Source organism: Botryllus schlosseri, chromosome 10 (genome assembly GCF_051294905.1).
Source record: "Botryllus schlosseri isolate E-star chromosome 10, Bs_hap1, whole genome shotgun sequence".
Taxonomy (NCBI): domain Eukaryota; kingdom Metazoa; phylum Chordata; class Ascidiacea; order Stolidobranchia; family Styelidae; genus Botryllus; species Botryllus schlosseri.
Window position 1 is genome coordinate 18105917 of NC_137245.1, and position 21747 is coordinate 18127663.

At 41.0% G+C, this 21747-nt stretch overlaps 1 protein-coding gene across 1 annotated transcript; it reads right to left on the reverse strand.

Moving 5' to 3' along the window:
* Window positions 1–2: 2 nt before the first annotated feature.
* Window positions 3–21743, reverse strand: LOC145447918 (myotubularin-related protein 10-A-like). The gene is made up of 21 exons (XM_080326189.1): window positions 21602–21743; window positions 20704–20811; window positions 18616–18726; window positions 18480–18549; window positions 17632–17768; window positions 16640–16730; window positions 15544–15664; window positions 15392–15479; window positions 14454–14590; window positions 14300–14382; window positions 13067–13216; window positions 10581–10801; window positions 9432–9611; window positions 8770–8897; window positions 8614–8709; window positions 7207–7438; window positions 6175–6410; window positions 5924–6045; window positions 3681–3847; window positions 3342–3570; window positions 3–1763 (listed from the first exon to the last, which is right to left on the reverse strand). Exons 1-21 carry the CDS (start codon window positions 21671–21673, stop codon window positions 1438–1440), a joined length of 3105 nt encoding a protein of 1034 aa, XP_080182315.1. The 5' UTR covers window positions 21674–21743; the 3' UTR covers window positions 3–1437.
* Window positions 21744–21747: the final 4 nt, after the last annotated feature.

The following is a 21747-nucleotide window of genomic DNA, read 5'->3' on the forward strand; positions in this document are numbered from 1 at the left end:
GGTCAAGATTGATCGATTTATATTTTCTCAAAAGATAATCGAAAAATACAGCTCACTCATGTTATAGTACACAAAGCATGATTAGTTGAGTCGGCATTTGATCACCCGATCAGCGTCATTATATAAAAAAACAAACTTGTCACTAAACACTCTACGAAATAGCATGCGGCCGAGACTTCACTCTACGGCCAATGAACATTACCTGCCAACTTCATGCAATAAAAGTCAGGGGGGTTAACCAAAATAGGCCTGTAATAGATCAGAAAGCAATCGAGCAATCAGGTAACTGAGTCTGCTTCCAAGCAACGTTCGCATTCGCCACAAGATTTACACAAGACTGACGTTCCTCAACTCAGATTTACCTAGCCAGACACATGAATTTTTCGTAACAGCGTGGCTGTTTCGGGACTAGGCTGATATCAAACGCGCCTCTCTTTGGATTCTGGCGCCATCTTTATCATGGAAATTCAACCCAGTTCAGTGTTTATATTCAATATAGCAATTGAAGGAGGATCAAAACATTAAACTATAAAATACCCAATGACTGACAGCCCGTTTGTAACGCGATTGAACATGGGCAAGGGCCAGTCACTGTTTTCAATAGTATCAATCAAGGCGCAGCTAGAGCCCAAACAAAAAATTGAAGGGCGAAACCGAACGACATGAAGTCACCAATTCAACAGTGTCAATATAACCTAGTCATTCCCTTCTGGTTACGATTCGCAATGAGCTAAACCTAGAACATCATCATAGAAATTCCAAAATCAAGTTACATATTGCACATACTGAAAGACTTGATTTCAAACAATTGATTGTCACCGCCGCGCAAATCAACAGACCCGGTCAGTACTGGATGCACGCGTAAAAAGAAAATTCATAAAAGTGGGCGATCCAATTTCATTTAAAGCACAAAATCCACACACGAACACTCAATATAAAACGCAAGGCACTGTCAGTTCAACCTCGCGCGCGACACAAAAAAAAAGATACTCAACACGACCTGATTATCATTGACTTGATCGGATATCAAAGAGAGAAAAGCGGCTCGTGGACATATGAGCATGCGACATAATAGCGTGCGACACTTGGGATAGGGCTAATTAAAGTTATATTTATGGTTAAGTTAAGCGCATTGGTCGGATTCAGCCAATTTGCCCTGGATCTATAGAGCCATCTCAGGAAATTTCATGATCTCAGCAAACCGGTTAGCTATACTAGTATACAGAAACGGCTGCAAAAGTATGGCTTTTGGGATGACAGTAACTTTGAATACTGCCTATGGATCAGGGTTGGTGTAAGGGTTTTGGTTGGGCACAGTTTTGGTGTTATAAATACATATGCTCAAATACCGTTTCCCATTGTGTCGCATGCTCAAACGCCCGACAGCCCAAATAAAAAACAAAAACATTACAGAACACGTGACGATCATGATTGAAATTACAGGGAAGTTTCGTAAGACACGCTCTCACGAACTAGCGTTGCCTGCGTTGGCAAGCTGTCCGTTTTGTGTTCCGGACGCGAACGCCTCCGGCCGCTCGGCAGGTCGCTCTGCACTCTCTGCCTCATGCCGTTCTCGGCACCCGAGGTCAGGTCTTCGACGCTTTTCGAGGACAGCGCGGGTATCGTCACGGACGTGAGGTCTTCCACGGACTGCGCGACCGATCGGGTTATCGAGATGCCGGAGGCGGAGCGCGAATGCCGGCCGCGATTACGGCCGAAGTTGAAAAACGAGCCTCCTTGCAAGAAGTGTGACATGGGAGTGCCTGGAAAAAGATTTGTTTTTAAATTTCGATATTCCAGTCTGTTAGGTCCCGTGCGGTTTTACAGCAGCCCAAGTAAGTGGAAGTAGAAGTAGAGGCCGTAAAATTCTTATAATTCCGAGGGGAATCGGAATCGGAATTGGAGCAACACATATCTTCTAAGATGTTACTGAAAGTGCCGTTGCAGTTATAGAAGTTCTTTACATAACAAACTTTGACAAACTGAATTTCTTTATTAGAGCACAACTTTTGTAAAAGGATAAAAGTTTATTCGTATGGAAATAATCATAACTCAAAATGTAATAAACATAACATTTACTAAACAGATTTACAGGAATGCTCGAGTTCTGTGAAGAACACAACAAAAGTCTAGAGTCAGTATCAGAGTCAGTATATTGAAAATGTCGGTGGTAAAGTGAACGACGAACGGATCCCACAGCCTGGGTTACAAGTACAAGTAGCAATTTCCAAGAAGAAGTGAAGTCAAGCGGGAAGTAGAAAATAAAAGGTCTGAAGAATTCTTGGGCGAGTAGTTTCGAGAAGATTCGATCGCACACTTTTAGCAGTTAAGCAGAGGTAGTCACTTTCAAAATTGCGAGAGGCACCAACAACTACTAATTTGACTCGAGTCATTTTCTTAAAAATGGAGAGTGTCTCGACTCGAGTCAATTCACGTATGACATATTCAAGTCTAATATATCGGGGCCGATAATTGAAAAATAGGCCCAAAAACTGTCTTTCATCCGTTTGAATAAATTTAGTGCGAGATCAATGAGTATAATATATTATGAGTCCGAGGCCTTCGTTATCACCGGGAGTTTCAGAAAAGCGAGTTGAACCCAACGATTTCTTGGTGACTCAATTTCACTCGAGTCCATTTTTAAAATGTGTTGAATGACTCAACTCGAGACAATTTTTGTATCGACTGGACTTGTACTCGAGTCATTGTGTATGACTGGAACCAACCAACCAACCATTTCTTGTAACTTCGAAGAATAGTAAAGTCACTCCATTATTGGTATTTCGTCTATCAGTCCTGATACTTGGAAAATAGGGCCAGAAACTGTTAAGAGTGAGAAAAATAACCATATTATGAATACAAGCCATTCTATATCACTCGAGCAGAGTTGAAAAAGTGGGCTGAACCTGATTGAACTCACAACTGAGCAGTGAACACAATGACTTGGACTCGGACTCGAGTCGCAACTCTATGACTCGGACTCGACCCTCTAATCAATGACTTGACTCGGTGGTGAATTGAAAATGACTCGACTTGACTCGATTCAAAACTATAAAAGTGTGATTGACTCGTGACTCGGGACCTTCTGACTTGGTTACAACCCTGGTTGAACCCAAGTTGAGCAAGATAATGAACAGTTAACTTTAACACAATATCTTGAACTCGGACTCGAGTCTTAACACTATAACTCCGACTGGACACGTTGCTCCTTGACTTGAACTCGGTGGTGAATGGAAAATGACTCGACTTAACTCGAGACAAAACTTGAGAACTTGGAACCTTGAGACTTAAAACTTACAACCCCGCAAAACCCGTTCGAATAACCCACAAAATCCACTCACCGAGAACAGAGTCGCTTCGCAGTCCCGTGATGGGCGAGTATGGATAATAACTCGACAGCAAATTGATGCTGTTCTGACTCGATGATCGATTGGACGTCCCGTCGAACGCCGCGTCGCTCTCGCCGTCGTGATAAAAGTACATGCCGCTCGGATTGTCCGACCCGCGGTCCAAAAAGGCAGGCGGAAAATCGGAAGGGCCGTCCATGAGTTCAGTTTTTAGAATCTGTACCTGAAAAGGAATGGGAGATTATTTGGCTAGCTTACAACAATCTACAGCTATCGAAAGTAAAACGAACGAAAACGTATGGGTTCTAGTGCGATGCATAGTCGTCGTCTCACCTTATTGTGAAGTATATGTATGTCGTCATATAAGAAGGACTCTTGCTGCAACAAAGACGCCGGACCTCCACCGTACACCTGCGACCAGTGCAACCACCGCAAGTAACACTGTCGCCAAAATTTCAAATTAGCCACGTTCGCCTTTGGGTATAGTGGAGAAAAAGCTCCTGAAAACGAATGGACCGTTTTCACCATAAGTGGTCATAGTAAACGTAGTCACCATTGGCACGAAACAGGAGTAGAATCAATTCCATAAATTTCTACTTGAGTACATGTTTAAAATGTCTAAAAGTAATAGGAAGTAGTTCCAAAAGTATATTTAGTTGTTGGATCACGGGCTATTAGCAGTAGATTAGAGTAGGCTACCCTTGAAATTGCAGGATGCATCTTCACCACTACCGCAAAATGACCAATGGACGCTGCAAATATCCACAATTTTCAAAAATATATTCAGTTACCGCAATGCAATGGCAAACATATCCGAAATTTACTTTGAAGACCTTCTTTGAGGTACAGAACTTCAATATACAATCGGATAGTACATTTTGTAATTTAGAAAAAAACTCGAATATTTTCGGCTGACACTCGTCAGGGGTAATCGTCAGAAACTAATAGAGAATCGGAAACAACGCTTTATATCAATAACCGTATCACAAAATGTGACGTGACCTTCATGAAATTTCAAAGAATCGAAGCGAAGGGAGCGCTTAACCTCAATGCACTATTTTTGGATGGTACACAAACTCTTTCTTTAGTCACAGGCTTGGCTGGCGTATTCTGTTAAAAGACGACTCCAAGGCACCCAAATGAAAGTGTGAACGGCCTCTCCCGACAACACGAAATCTGGCGTCCCGGTAATTTTCGCGCGAACAGGAATATCTTACATATGTTTGCTAATGGCAGAATTTATAGCCTTTGCCTGATCTGAATCACGTTTACTATCTACTTAACCTAAACCAAAGCGTGAAATATAAGCGGTTTTGCCACAAAATCTTACGTAGAATTGGGAGCAGTCACAAAACATATCCACTTTGAGTAAGTAGTGCAAGTAGGCCATAACTCAGTGACCGCGAGCCATATATGGCTCTTTTGGGCATAAGATATGGCTCTTTGCCCAAATATTTATTTTTGTATTGATTTGATCAATATTGCAAAGAGTTGTTGGTAAATTTTAATCACGGCCAAAATAATTATTCTTGTGGCAGTAATACAAACATGTCTTTGAAAGGTAAAGACAATGTCGTCTTCAGGTTTAGGGGCTCGGACCCCCTCTTTTCAAAATCATCAAATTTAAGTTACTGTCACGCCGGTGGCCAATATCACTCGCCAATTCTATGTACAGGACTCAAAATCTTGAATTGCGCGATACGTTGATTAATGAAAGAGCATAGCAGACACGGTGCCGCCCATTTCAAAATGCAGTTTTCAAATATGCATTATCTTCCTGATCTACGTCGCGAAATGAACTGTTGTCGCGAAATGAACTGTTGTGAATGTGACAATTACAAACTTGAATTACAAACAACGCCATAGCTATCCACATTCTTGATCGGTAAGTATAGCTCTGTGCAGTAGCCTACCGGCGATAAAATGTATATGTGTAGTGCAACGTTATGTTGCCGCCGAATACTTTGAGAAGTATTTAGATTTTCGTAATCAATGTGACAGTCACATTCAATTAATATCAGTTAAAATTCTAAGCTACATATGAATTGCGTTATCAAGGGTGAGGCTTGGCCCGCCCGTCTGTTCTATACCTCTCGTTTCGACCTTCGTTTCCGAACAATAAATACCAGATTTAACTGAGAAAATATGGCGCACACGAGGAATCCCATGCAGTGAGCTCGAATTAGTGCTACCATGACGTCATGAATTTTCAATTGTGACGTAACAGTTCATTGGCATGTATGGCTCTTTAGGAGTTGAGATGGAAAAATAGGGCCAATATGGCTCTTCAGACAAAAAAGGTTCCCGACCACTGCCATAACTACTGGCACATTCTGAAAAAGTAGAAGTACTCGGCTACTAACCGCCTCTGGCTTCCACCAGTCGCACGCAGACTGAGAGAAACAAAACTAGAGCGTGACTATTAAACAGGAACTCGAGAGTAGGGTACTTAAGTCTCGTGGTCAGAAAAACTCTTCAGTGTTTCCGAAGTTGAAAATTCAGAATATCACACTGGAGAGACACGTGATCGTTATAACCGGCGCCAACTTTATGCGCGCAAGTCTGCGAGCACCTACCCGGTAATTTGGCGGGTCGCGGCTGTACCGTGAGGTCTTGCATGCGTGCGGGGTACGTTTTGGGCTCCTCGGTCGAATGTTCGTAGCCGTTGTCCTTGGCCTTCTTCCTCCGAAAGGAAAACCTGGAATATTGTGTCGCGATCAAAAGAGATACGAAAAACTTGGCAAAGGATACATTTTTCTGTAAATCTTGTAGCACGCTACCTTTAGAAATAGGTATTTCCGGCCGAATCAGAGTCACATCAACGCACCTCAATCTCGCCTTCCCGTCGTTTTCCGTCGACCTCGACGCTGCAAACTCAGACAGCGGCACGAAAACACCTTCCTCCGCTACGTCGACGACATCGTCGTCACCATAACGATCGCCGTAACTTTTTGACCGCGACATTCTCTCCCCCTCGTAATCTTTCGAGGCGCTCTCCCCGGCAGTCGTTATCATTGACGTCTGCTTCCCCAGCAAGTGATTTTTGTTTGGCATCAGCGCTACCTGTTACAATTTTACGCTGGTATCGTTCGATTCTTATTTGCATGGACAGGGTTGCCATCGACATGGATCAAAAACTAACGACAGACGAAAGCTCTGTAATTCAACATAAAAGTAGAAGAAAAACTTTCTCACAGTCCTAATATCCCCTATGTATCGTCGCAGCCCTTGCAGAAAATGGGGGAAATAATCATAAACAACGTTGTAATGACTCGAGTCACGATTTATTTTTGGTGACTCAGTTTGTGAGTCATTTTCTAAAATATGTGTTTTGACTCGGCTTGTACTCGAGTCATAGCGCATGACTCGACTAAGTCATACCGGTATGACTCGTGACTTGGACGGCCAAGACAGGTGTTTTGTTGAAGAATGGTATGTTACCACATTATTGGTATTTCATTTATCAGTACTGGTGTTTGTAAAATAGGGTCAGAAACTGCGTAAAGTGCGGAAAATTCGTATATTATGAACAAACAGAGTTATAAAATAGTCAGTTGAACAGGATTGAACTCGAAAATCATACACCGGCCTTCAAAGTGAGGACATCCATGATTACCGCAAAGGTGATCAGTGATGAAATACTTCTACTCCAAGTGGTTTTGATTTTAGACCAATTCTACTTCTACATGACAGGTCAAGATTTTAGGCAAAATTAGACCTAGAATACTTACTTTTTCTTACCCGGAAATCACTATTTCTACTATATCTACGTTACTTCTACTCCCACTTGAGTGCCGACAACAATTACTTTGACCTCCTCTGGTTTACCATTACACAAAGGCCTAGAATGTAACACCACCTTCGGATAGTGCCCGCCGACAGTTGCCTTGAACGGCTCCTTCTTCGATTCGCCGGCCTTGTTGATCGGGTGCGGCGTGTCCAGTTCCGTTCTCTTCGTCTGCTCGTCCGTCTTGTTGTTTCTGTCGTTGGACTTCTTCTTGGCGCCCCTGGCTGGGGACTTGGTCGGGCTCTTCCGCGGCTGCTTGCAAAACGAGGTCACGCCGTCGGGCAGGTCTCCGTTCCGGTCGATTCTGTCGGAAATTCGATGTGGCGGTTGACGAAAAGAAGTCGGCGTGTTTAGATAACTTGTGCTGATTTTGAACAGTGTTCGGTTCGGTTTGATAAAATATACTCCTGTTGAAATGAACACGTAAATTTTCGGCTGACACTAATCAGGGGTAAATGTCAGCATCTAGTTGAGAATTGGAAAGAACATTGTATACCGGTATCCACAATCGTATCGCCAAATATGACGTCACCGGCATGTAATTCAATTTGATCACGGACAAACTGTTTCTGTTAACATAAACCCGGCTGGCGTCTTTTGATATAAGCCAACTCAAGGCACACAAGCCAGGGTTTGTGAATTAATTTAGTCTGACAAGTTCGATTAGAGCTCAAGCAGGCTCAAGCGGTCAAATACACATACGCTTACTTTACACCAGGGCTGTGGAGTTGGAGTTTCGGTAAATTTTCTCTTGATGCAGTCAGAGTCACACAAATTTTGTGATACTTTTGGAATTGAGTTTAGGAAACACATATTGCCTGGAGTCGGAGTTGGTTAAAATGTTGCAACTCAGACTACTTCAAAATCGAATCAAGTGTTACCAAGGAGTGCCACCGCATTTGCAGAAATTATGCGGTTTCCATGTGATGGCCTTAACAAACTTTAGTTCTTTCTGCGATCACGATTTGGTAATAATAATCACCAAAGATTTGTGAAAAACGTATCATTCTCCGAGTAGATTTACATGGATGTTGTAGTTGGGGTAGAGTCGGTGGTAAAGTGAATCGTCTCCACAGCCCTCCTTTGCACTCGCTTATTTTTGACAAAATTTATTGGACTACCTGATATCGGCCTTTATTGACACGGGTATCAATTGCTAATGAGATGGAGGAGCTTGCACCTACTAAGACCCTTTTTGTGCGATCCGAGGTTCCTTTTCGTTATTTAAACATGCGTTTCCCTATGTTGTGTCATACCACCTATGCTGATACCAGAATAATCACCTGTTACCATCCAACCTAGTTAGTTAGGCCGCCGCGCTCATAGAAATCATACTGCAGTATATTTCTGTTATAGATATCTTGCAGCTAAACCATCAACAGAGCCTCTTTGTTTTCAGTCATAAGAAAAAGGTCACCCTCCATTACAATCTATGGACGTATTTCACGCAATCAAACTCTCGATAAGGCATACAATTACCTAGTCCCGTACGAATTATCTTCAGCATGGCGCTTGCGTTCGGAGCGAAGATAACTTTTTTCGGCGTAGTTCATGTCGTCATCCAGAACTCTCATTCTGAATTTACCAAGCAAGGCGTCCATATCGGCTCAATTTGATTTTGTAACTAGTCTCTACCTGTAGAGCGGATTGTTAAAGAGAGACATGTCCCGTTTGGTGTACTGCCTCTCCCAAGCCCATATCGGGAGCGACTGCGATGGCGGCACTTTATCAACCTCTTGTAATGCGTACGGCTTATCGCGGAGCTGAAAATACACGTTTCATAAATGAAATGGATCGCTGCGGTCGCGATTGTTCTCTAGGTACTTTTTTGGATATCGTAAGGTAGTGTCCCCTCTCGTCATATATTGTAGTTCATTAATTTGACGAGAAATGATGTTTTCACAGGGAAGTATGCGTGTTTGGTGACGGGCAGACTGGAACAAGTGTGTTTGATATGACTTTTATTCAAAACTGCATGTTTGTCTGCATGTCTCCAAGCTTTTTTAACATTCTTCCTATGTTCGTCGCAACATTCGTCGTTGTCAGTTCTTGTCGTTTGTGTGTCAGTTTTGCGCCTGGGCCAAATAGAAATGTCTACGAGCCAGTAATTTTAATGTTTATCTTTCACAATTCGAGCAGTAAGGTAAAACAAACTACTTTTACTTTTTGGAACTAATTTGTCAAACTCGTGAAGTCAATCAAGTTTGGAAAAACGTCTTGAGCTGTCTCCGTTGGCTAAGAAAACTTCCATAGCTGCGCCAAGGCTGATGCTACGAAATAAACTCGGGCAGACTTACGCCATATTCGCAGAGCTTGTCGTGCCTTTGCTTTTCGTTGTTGAAAATGAACGTATCGAAAATGGTGAGCTGAGTCGCGTCGTACAGCACCGTAAGAAACGTCGTGCTCGGTTCGAACTTGGCGGGAAATTGTACCATCATTTGATAAACGCAATCCAGGAACAGAAGGAAAACCGGTGCCTGGAAAACGCGTCTAGTCAGACGGATAACGTGCAAGGCAGAGGCTGTATAGCCGATGGCCCCACAATTTTTGCCTTGGAGAAGCACAAATTCTACATCTATAGCTGATAACGGATCGAATCAACTGACAAGATAGCGTAATGATGTAGGGACTTGCTTGTTGATCAGTAGGTCATGGCTTCAATTCCCGATGTCCTATACAAATAGATTTAACAAGACAAGAAAACCATCTGTGCAGGTACCATTACAAGCTTCAAGGACACCAAAAGCCATTGAATGTAAAACTACAACGCAAATAGAAAGGTTAAGAATGATCGCAAAGGCCATCGCGTCAAATGTCACAACATCGCGACCTTTCGCCTCAAGCTACCAACAACCAAGGACATCGCCGTTTGTTTACATAAGCAACAGACTAACCAGATAGAAAGCGTGTAATAGGATTTGACATTGGATAATCACAATGAGGCATGACTCTTAAACTATAAGATGGCAGCAATTTCAACACCATGACATGAAAACGAGAGCATGTAGTCGGCACTGCAAATATTGTGATGATTATGACTGTTCCAGAACATGTTGCGAGCCGCTGGATCCCAGAGATGACATAACAGGTACTACATGTGGTCTGAATATCCATTGACTTCGTATAACATGACTGCTCACAAACAGGTGGAAGCATAGTCGCTTGTGATATAAAAGTTGTTGAGCGCTTAGTTATCAATATGCCATTTATAAAAGTCAGCGTCAACATACGTTCAACGTTGAAAGTATGACGGAGAGGAAGCCCTTCGATTTAACAAGGCACTGTTGCAAAAGTACGGTAACAGACTAGAAAAACACACCACGTAATAGTATTAGTAAAGACAATATATGAGAGCATCCTATGCAAGCGAATGTACTTTGCTACAAATCACTTTATGACACAGTAGAGTTCAATCATAAGCCTTTCATTAATTCCCAATGCCATACCATTTGTGTGGACTCCCCCTCTTCCGTTAGCGACATCAGCTGTTTCGTCTTTTTCCGTTTCGGTTGGCACAAATGACCCAAGCGGTCTAAAAACGGATGTCCCGCCACGACCCACTCTCTTTGTATGAGCGCTTGTAATCCCCTCAAGGTCCTGGCGGAGGGATCCAGCATCAATTGGACCAAACTGGTGACGACAGGCGTTACATCGATGCCATTGGTCTCTGAAGGAAGTGTAAGACAAACTTCAATCCTCACACTAAACTTTACATTTCAAAAGAATTTTGAGCAAATCGTAACTTTTGGCCGAGTGAATGCCATCAGCCTTCAACGGTTTATGTCTGCTCCCTTCAGTGGTCTCCCCGATTAGGAATACATGACAGAATCACTCAACTAAAATTGACTGAGAATAAAGGTTCATAAATCATACATTTTCACAGAAAAAATACAGGATGAAGTCGTCTGAATGACATGTTACTGCAGTGGTTCACAACTTTTTCGACCACACAGCACCCTTTGAAAAGGATAAATTGCTTGCGGCACCCTAGCACTTTGAGTACTCTGGATGCAAGATTTGGGAAGCTGATGTAGTGATGACTGTGATGACTAATTAAAAATATAGACAGGTCTATTCATCAAAAAAGTCAACTTTGTAGTATATCAGATAGCAGGATGACGACAACAACTTTAAAATCACACTAGTTCTTATTGATTTGGTTATGACTACGGCAAGTTTCTGCAACTTTTGCAACTTTTTTTTTACGGCTTCCGGCAGCTTCCAAGATACTCGGGATTTATCTACTATGATGTTTTACGATGTTTGGAGGGATTTTATAGTGGAACTTTTTGCAACTTTTCTCCTTTTTTCATGCCAATTTTTACTGCAACTTTTATCAAATATTGCGTAAAATGTCAAGGAGCGATTTAAAAAACATGCAATTAATCACTTCTAGTATGGTTCTACTCTCAGTAATTTGCATAACAAAGAGCTTTATGATGGGTTATAGCTCACTTAGCTGCATCTCACTGTTATCTATGACGCAATGGCTTGAAAGCAAGAAGTTTAAGTAACCCTGCCAAGCACAAGCAAGACGGTGCCCGAACAATATGTAAATAGATCACTTTATAAATGCTGTAACATATAATAATAAATATAAATGCTGCTGTCAAATTTGACGGCTCTGCAGGAACCAGGTTATACAACGGAGCGCGCACCTAATACCCTAAATTTAACAAAAATTATGAATGCAACTTTTTCCTGCAACTTTTGTTAAAATTAAGGGCAACTTTGTTGCGATTTATTGCAACAAAAATTTGCCCTAGCTATGACCTTTAACAGATGTGATACCTTTCTATTTCAACAAAGTAGAGATCGAAATGTGTGTTATGTAAGCCAAGTTATATGTAACCGAGTGTTATATAGGTACATTGCGGCAATTACAGAAGATAGAAATCATAAGTCAACAGCTGATAACAGATTCAAAGCAAACAAGTCAAATTGGCAGTTGGGCACTGCGGTTTATTTGGTAATAAATTGCATCAAAATAAATGACACCACTGAACCTGGATGGCAATAAAACCACAAAAAGAGAAATAGTGGTTTTGACATATCGCGGCAATGGCAAAAGTAGTTGCTGAGGTTGTTTAGGCTACCGTCATTATCATGAAATATTATTATACTCAGCTCAGTAACCTGAACGTTTTAATAAGGGAAAATGGTAATCAGAGATGCGACTTGAAATATCTTTAACGAGAGTAGGATCATTCGAGTGCAGTGATGAATTTTTCTCACAAATTACACCATGCTCCGGGGATGGGTTAAGTATCAGACTGGCATGATATGAACAGGGTTTTAACTTCCTATAGTGCACGGTACATCTAGATCAGGGATGCTCAATACGTCGGTTGCAACCTACCAGTAGATCAGAAGCCATTCCAGGTACACCACATGACTTCTTGGCCGATTAAGTAGTTCTAAGGCGATAGTCACACCTTTTTTTGTGTTTGGCGCGAATTATTTCTAAATTTGATAGCAATGAAGCCATAATTAGCACAACACAAAAATGATTACTCTTTTTAGTTGGAGGTGGGCCACTGAGAGATGAGAAGTCTGTAACAACACTTACGAAGGTACATGGAAGACCCATACCCCTGGTAATCAGAGGAGGCCAGCATTGCTACTCAAGAACAACTAGAAGTAACAACGTTAAATTTATATTCTATAAATAGTAATAGTAATTTACAAATCATGTCAAAACTACTTTAAACAGAAGCAGAAAGTGAGAGGTGTCAAAAGCACTCGGGTATGTAATTACAAAAAGTAGATTCGGACGAGGCGTCACAAACTTTTGGTAGTCAGTCAGAGGTGGCTACGTTCACAGCAGCCTAGCCCTACTTGAGTACTCCAAAAAAGTAGAAGTACCTCGTTACCGACCACCTCTCTCGGAAAATGTTACACACGGATTCTCACAAAAATCAGAAGTCAGTACCTTGAATGGCGACGTTACGTTTTTCGTCCCGTAAGGCACAAGCGACATCCTTGGCTACAGTAAGTGCGCTGCTGACGTGTTGCATCCATTTCGACGAATGAAGGGTAGAAAGCCATTCACGATCGGTGTCCCAGAAGTTTTGTTCGTTTCCTGACAATGTTATAAAGATTAAAATGAGCCGGTAATAACCCTGATTATCAAGCTTAGCAGTGATGATGTATAATTTTTTCAAATCAAATACTATTCCGGATTTAAGTATGTGAAAGGTTGAATCTAAATGTGTAAATAATAGACTTCTAGAAAGTTCAGCGCTGTTAGTGTTTCCACACACAATAAAAATTTGAACCCAGTTATAAGAATCGTGGATATAACTCCTGTCATCAATTTTTTCAAGTATGAATCCGAGAAACTACTATAAATAGAACACAAGGTAAACAAGAAACGTATGTTCGAAAAAACCGCATTTGTTTCGTGGGGTTGTTTGCGAAGACCGCATTTGTTTGGTGGGGTTAACTGGCACTCGGGGTTGAGTTGCCAAAACTCAGCGAGTTGTACTATCCATTTGCCACATGTGAATTATTCCGTGCGGTGATAGGACACAGGCCTGTATCAGTGTATCATCACGATGTGCTCATGTGTCTCAAAGAAATATACAACAGTTCAGTCAACATGAGTTACTAACATATATCTATATAAGAGAAGATGACAGCTTTTGTCCGTTGGTGCAAAGATACGGGACCACAGATTCAGCTTTATGATATCACGGGCGTTTTCAAAGTGTTTCATGAGCTATGAAGTGAAATCAACACATTCTCTGTGTTTAAATCGATTCTCGTTAGCTAGGGTTACCATATTTTGGAAATCTTAAAAAGGACACTTTTTCAAAATTTTCAGACCTGCAATACCGGAGGAAAATCCTGAAAAAATGGTAATTTTTTTGCATTTCGTGGTCGTTTAACTAAAAAAAAAGGTCAACTTTCTGGCTCAGCTCCCGGAGCGTAACTTCAGTGCTCATTTACTGTATCTCAGTCAAATTTTGCCCTATATTCAAACAATATTCTAAAAAAAAGAGGATATTTGGGCGTCCACCGAGGACACTTTCAAAAAAGTCAAAAAGAGGACAAATTCTCTTGAAAGAGGACGTATGGTAACCTTAGCGTTATCAGATAATGACTTACATTGGCAGGAAGAAACATACACAGTAGAATAGCGTAAAAGCTAAAAAAAACTGACCTGGCATGCATATGTTTTTCAATTTGTTAAACGATTGCTGGAGTTGAAGGCACGAAGGGCATAACTTAGAAATGTTGACGACTCTGTAAAAAGAGCGAGCACACTTGATAATGTCGAATCAATTCCACATGTTCACAAAGCACATCTGTCCTACTTCACCAGCCTCCGCTTCAGATCTGACGCCTCGATAGCCTTGTGCAGTTTGGTTTCATAGTAGACATGCTCCGTGTCGGACCTCAATGCCGCCATTCGTGACATTGTACAGCCGTTGGGATCGGTCCACGACCACATCTGAAAAAATACAAATTTAACACGCTACGTCAAGTCATGAAGCGGGTTTGCATTATCGCCTTCGCAGTCAGAATTTTCTAGGATTGCATATGGCTTGCGAATTTCAACAGCATGAAACTTCGAAAGGGGTTTGGATCAGGGATACACAGATAATATTTAGACACCGCACTTTGACGACATCATTTTAGTTTGAAATACTACCAACGAATATTGGAGCCATAGTATATCATTTTTGTCCTCAGGAGTCAGGACAATTGTTTTTCTTGCAGAGAAATCTCCCATATCCCACAGTCTGACCATCACAAATCATCTTATCACGTTATCTCTTCCCGACCATTAAATCCCTTCGGTATAATGGAAATTTCAAATATCCTGCCAATTGGTTGGTATCAAAATGAGGTGTTAGAAGATGCACAAGATTGCAATTTTAGATTTGAACAGTCCATAAAGAATTCTAGAAACAGGGTTCTGTATTCCAAATTTACTATCATTTGTTCGCACTTGGAAAGTTCTAATTAACTCAACACATCGCGCTTTGGCACCACACTCGAGACCGAATTCCAACATGTCGCCAAGGCATAATCAGGCAATTATTAAATAGACCCATAAGTGTTGCTACTGACCACCAGTCTACTACCACCGTACATCTCTACCAGATGTAAATGCAGGAAGTGGCAATTCAAAGATTTTTTAAGGAAACTAACATCTCCAAGTGACTACGCTCCAAATTCATGCTCTAGAAAAGTAAGCAACAAAAAATAACGGCGCAATCGCAACACGTGCATTCGACATTCGACTCACGGGAAGACGACTTTCGGTGAAATGTTTGCTCGCTTCAGTCAGCTCATTGTCTTTGATAGACGCGGGAACAATGAAATACGCGGGCATGCTAAAAAAGGCCAAACACAACGGATAACCGGCATGAAAACAGGGCGCGTACAAATGTGCCTCACGTCGGCGACTCTGTAAATTTCCTATTCATCACCGTGACCCGCCACAGCTTTTTGGGCACGTTGCACCGGTCCAGCTCGTGCTCCCAGTCTGCTTGACAACGATACAGCGGCACGTCACAAACTGAGAAAACACAACGCTGTTCGTGACAACGCTTTTGAGTCTTGCGTGGTTTGACGTGATGCGGTAGCAAAATTTCATGCATCGAGACGAATGAATGAAGAAATCAATCGTCGGGGCCCCACGATACAAATGCTGCAGGAAAGCGCGTGGAAAAATGCGAGAACGGGATGAATGTGTCTCTGGGCCTGTGATTTGTGCAAGGATAAGCGTAACGGATGGTAAATCACGCAAGCCAATTCTGATTATATCACACCGCAATGCGTTCCTGCGTCTCCCTTCCAAAAATTCCATATTCTCCAAGGAGAAATCTGTTTACACCAGTGACTCGTCACATTTTGAGCTTGCAATAAAACAAACAACTTTATTCCGATTGTCGGGTCTCTTTCGAAAGAAATGTGACGTTGCTGCATTTCGTCGAATTTTGTTCACATGTTACCGGCTAAGCTACTTTTAAACAGTTTGGTGCAACATTTGCGGCATTGTGACCAAGGATAAGTACACCTCGAACCCGATATCACATCAGAGAGTATTCTCTATTACATTCTAAACTTCGAAACCAGTGAAAATCATTGGAAGTTTTTTCTCGTGGCGAAGCGGAGTAATCTCACAGGTCAGCCAACAAAATGGGCTAGGCAAGACTTATATTCACAAAACTAACAGATATCAGTTTGGTGTATCATGAATATTCCACTGATTGTCCAGCTGAATACCAGTTCAAGCGGTGGCCGCTGTAGTTATTACCCCGGGTTTAAATTACTATGCTATAACAGAGAAATGATATGCCACGATGACAACAGCGACCTGTAGTACAACTAGTGAAATAATAATAATAATGCTCAGAACAAAGCAACCGGATATCACGTCGAAAAATTCCCGAATTAGAAAAGAAACAAGATCATCTAGAGTAGCCAACTGCATTATTACAGGTCAAGGCATTCATCACACACAAAGTTTAATTGCTGTCGAAGAGCGTACCTTTATTGATATCTTTTCCATGCTTGTAATCAAAGGCGAACATTCTAGTAACCGCCTGAGGATAGGAATGGTAAACAATCGCGTTGATAACCTGAAATTATGAATGATGTCGTAACAATGCACCACGATTTGGAACATAGTGTTTGCAAGGTTTTTTTATCGGCAAACATCCCGATTATCAATATATACGATATTCTTTTACGAACATGCATTTCAATAGCGAAAGCATACTTTTCCTAAAACTTACCAAACAATACATTCAATCTTTCAAACTCACTATGTTGTGCACATTGTACAGTACGTATTACAAGCATCTTCAGCAGATTGATAAATTATGATATATGGACGCTATACACAGTTATTATGTTATTATTCCTGAGGGAAAGCGGTCCTCTCCAGTGGTTTCTTAAAACAACAACAGAAGACTTCTGGTAGCTGCATGTAAAATAATGGGATCAGTCAAAATCATGCGTCTTTCATCAACCATTATCTGGTCTTAATCCTTGTCAAAGTAGTATCAGGTCAACGCAGAAACAGGATATTCAAGTTAATTCTGTAATATCTTGGTTTCAATTGAAATTCCACGGATTAACTGGCAGTCGTACATTTCTTTATACTCAAGGAAAAGTTTACTTAGTAGTACAAAATACCTCCAATGTGGTTTATCATACACCAATAAACATGTATATACCATAATTTACCAACGGTTTTTACTGATGTCATGGTAATTTCATTGCTTTCATCACAATTTGTTGAAAATGAAAAATTATGACATGGCTCCACCGACAGTATCTCAGCAGTTTGAGGATCCCATTTCCAATGTAAAAATTCATATTGCAAATTTACCATGCAACGGAATCTCATATCGGGATTAAATTTCAGTAAGATGATTCAAAACTTCAAAATTCGAAAGGATTATTGCCGATTACTGACGGCAAACATCAGAAATACTCAGGAACCATCCTGGCACGCATAATAAAATGGCGTCCCACCTTTTTTTCCTCGCCTTTCAGAGTGAATTTGAAGTTGAACGCTGCCACTCGGAAGTCCTTGCATTGAAGTTCCAACTTTTGAATACCGTCCTTGATTTTTGAACCTGGCACAAGCCTCTTTCTTTTGTTGGGATATTCTGGTAGACATAGTTAAAACATAGTTATTAGCTGCCTTTTCCGTTGCGATGACCATGAAGCATGAAGAATAGGCACAACTTTGTTGCAAAAATGTGGGTATGTGATTGACTCACAACTTGTCATGCATCACAGCCCCGAAAACTGATACCTCCACACACCTGTTGCAGTTTTATGTGAGTCGTTGAAGATTAAATCCCGAATAAAATGAAGTGAAGTTCGATTATAAGGCACAGGGCAGTGGTTCTTAAACTGGGGCGTGTGAAAGCATATCAAGGGGGGGGGGGGGCGAAGCTGCGGTGAACTACGCTTATAGCTATTGCTTTGAGCATAGTCCGAATTTCATACACGTATGAGATTTCTCTCATGAACAGTCATAAACCTTCCATGCCATCAAACTATCCGTTGGAATTGCATTTCGCGATATGACAGCATAGGGTGTAAGTTAAACAGTAAAGAATAGGCCTACATGTGACGGCACCACGGAGTACGCCTGTCGCCTACAGAGTAGCTGGATAATAAAATGATGCATTTTGTACAACAAAAAACAGTTTCAATCATATAACTTGGCGAAAACAGCGCTATAGGCAGGTCATTTGAGGTCTACAAACCACAAGATGATTTGGATAACAGACTAAGCTAACAAATAATGACAAAAACACTAAAATTTTCAAGAAAAACCCGAGATATGAGCGACCATAAACAAATCTCACCGACAAAAATACTTTCAACGTTATTCAACAGAATGTCCAGCTCATTCAGCATTCTATTCTTAAGTTCGATCTAAAAATAAAGGCAGCGACATCAGTTACAGAAAGATTCAAAGATTAGAATGTATCAGTAGTTCACCAAATCGTAGCTTGCTTTCTCCGCCGTCAGAAATATAAGCCGGAAGTTTGTGCAGGTCAAGCTACCAGAGATTCCGCGCGACGTGTCATCATGGACGTTATACCTGATAACCTGAGATTAGAAGATCAATATACATACACTCAATTGAAAAATGACCCGTGCAATTGTTTGCTGTCACGACGGCATTGTATCAGTGACCTGTTAGCAAAAAAGTGCAGCTTGATTCACAATGGTCAGACGCAGACGCATAGGGGCTGAAAACAGGTAGCCTATGCAAGGTACTCCGCGCCTAGCCTAAAATTTTCACCAAGGAAAATCTGCAAAGGCATTATAGAGTTACAGAAAAGTTGCATGGCAGTTGACTTCCTGTTAACGTTTCAATAGTCATGTTGTAATAATCCGGCTAGATCAGATGTATATCCACCGTTATGGTACTCTAACCTCTCGTCAAATTGAGAATATTTTGAAGAATGATATATTGTGCTATAAACGTTTTCATAGTATCGTTCTCATTAGTTAATGTTCTTTTGTAATGATGCATTATAAAGCAGCGAGGTTTCTACTTAAACCTCTATGTTACTCGCCTAAAGAAAGGTCTGCAAAAATATCATAGGCCTACTGCCTCTCAAATACGTCCTTGAATGCTACAACATCTGCCATAATCGACAATCAAATACCATGCTACTCTTCATGCACAAACGCAGACGCAGTCACTCGTATATTTTCAGGTAGCCCATCTGCTGGTATGTAATACCGTGACTTGCGAACCTTATTTTCATTATCATTAAAGCATATTGGAGATGTACCAGCAAGAGCCATAAACGTGCTATATTGGGATACGGTGCTGAGATCAGCCGAGACTGCGATCAAGCTGCATCGATTTCGCACGGACTTACTCTTAGAGTCGCAAAAATTATAACTTGTTCATTTTATACAATAGTGAACAGTCCACTTTCAGGTTCAAATTATGAATTTAGTGAATGATGGATTTGGGTAGACCGTGTCGAAGGATGCATCACTTTCAAAACAAGGGTAAAACTTGACAAACACATCATCAAGGACAAAAAATAAACTACTGCGTCTTTTATAATTTTAGGCCTAATTCACGCAAATATTTTGCTGCCAGAATGTCGGTCATTACTATGAGATAATGTTGACCAAAGTAGTTTCTAGTTAGTTTTGCGACATAATGTTAACTCGTAGTCGTAGTTACCAACTTGTAGGCTGTGGGGTCTACAATCTAGATAGAACGCAGCTGAGTGAACCTAAATGTAGAACCGTAACATTTCACGCTGTAAGAATGCTATGCTTCAGTCAAACTATTCCTTAGTACAAAACTGACGGGAGCACCAATGGCCAATTCACTGTGCAACTTGAATTAATATGCAACAGACCTGCTACACATTAATGTGTATTTAATTCTAGTTAGTGCTCTGGTATTTATAAGTACTTATAAAATCGTTGTACCGTTTGCGGAAGTGCAAATGTGAAATAACACTATTCAGTGATGCAAAAAACAACTAGATCAAATAGGCTACCGACCAACGAACCATTTCGAAACGAAACAATTCAATGACAACCAACAGCCCAGAGTACCAGTATTTGGAACCCTGGTTCCTGGTCTGTCAATGAATGTTACTGGCTACTTGTCATGAGGCAGTGCAAGAATAGAAATATGTGAAATACCAATTTCAATTCTATCCATCTTTCTTATTGTCATTGCTACAAATATTTGCATACAGAAACTCAATCATTCAACAATTCGCTGATTTTGATAAAATTGGCAAAGCAGGGGGGGGGCGGGCAGTAGCGTAAGCTGATATGGAATTTCGATTGAGATGGCACACAGGCCACCGTGCTGTACATAAATCACCCAAAATCATTATCTCAATGTCTCAAAATCCAAGACCGTCAAATAACCGCAAAATATTAAACCACCACCTGTTTAAATCACATACGAACAATAAGAGGTTTTGGACCAATCAAATGGATGTATTGTATAGATCAACTTAATCCTGCTATTCGAACAAACGTCCCATTTCAAATATCAGTTCAAACATTGAAATTCAATCTTCCAAGTACCCGTACCTTGTTTGCATTGCCGATCACTATTTCTCCAGGTAAGAGTTCCTTTTCTAGCTGTTCTTCCGGATATGGAGACATCTTGGACATCGCTTCGGCTAGTTTCTTGTCTCTCTGAAACCAAATATGCACATGCCAGCAGGATTGGGCAGGGTGACTGCAAGTGGTACCGTACAAGTAAATCAAAAGAATATCATTTAGGAAACAATATTTTCATGTATATCATTCGAGCAGCTTGTCCGTTTCTTAGCTCTTCATGGTCACTGATTTCAGTGTGGGAGGTCTGTTATTTGCGAATTACATCATAATCGTTTTAATACTTCGAACGAGGCTATTTCAATGATGTTGACTAATTTTTAACTAATCGCTGTCTATTTTTTTCATTCGTTAACGATGTCTTCATCACTATCACAAGCCCTTCACAAGATGGGGACACGTGAAAAAGCATCTACTTTCAGGCATGCTTAAAACATGATGTCAGGACATGGCAAACTGCTACAAATATATTACTCAAAGTCACAGCCAGTACTACTAAAATATAAAAAAAAGGATCAAATTTCAATTCCAAATTGCTCGGCTTCTACTGGTTGAAATTGAGTCAAATTTGGTCGACAGCCTTTTTTATCCAACTTACTAATTTGATCACCCAAGTAAAACTTGGAAAAAAAAGAAGTTTATTCAACAGCCTTAATATACAATTGCACATTGAACAATTTTTACCGCAAATAAGGCGCAGAGCCGCGAGAATTATGAATAACCAGCGTCCTGTACAGATGTACACAAGCAATTCAATCTCTCGAAAATTATTTTTCTAAATTTCGTGAAATCCTCGAAGAATTTTGATCGTCTCATGTTGCTCGTACGTTACACTAAAACCAAGTAGTTGCGGGTAGGATCAACTCACGGCACTATCTTTTTCAGCTTCCGAAACGTACGAGATAAAAGTGGACCCATCTCCGCGCCCCGCTGACGACATTCCGGCTCTGATGAAATCACTCCAATAATCCAATGTTGCAACAAAGATCGACTAAAGCTATGTCATGATTAGAG

Bases quoted from the DNA above. Each gene is read 5' to 3' on its own strand.
- LOC145447918 (XM_080326189.1), bottom strand. From the start codon at position 21,673: ATGTCGTCAGCGGGGCGCGGAGATGGGTCCACTTTTATCTCGTACGTT. The intron at 15,480-15,543 runs GTGAGGCACATT...GGCCTTTTTTAG, and splicing joins AAATTTACAGAGTCGCCGAC to CATGCCCGCGTATTTCATTG. The intron at 7,439-8,613 runs GTAATTGTATGC...AATTTCCGACAG, and splicing joins GATAATTCGTACGGGACTAG to AATCGACCGGAACGGAGACC.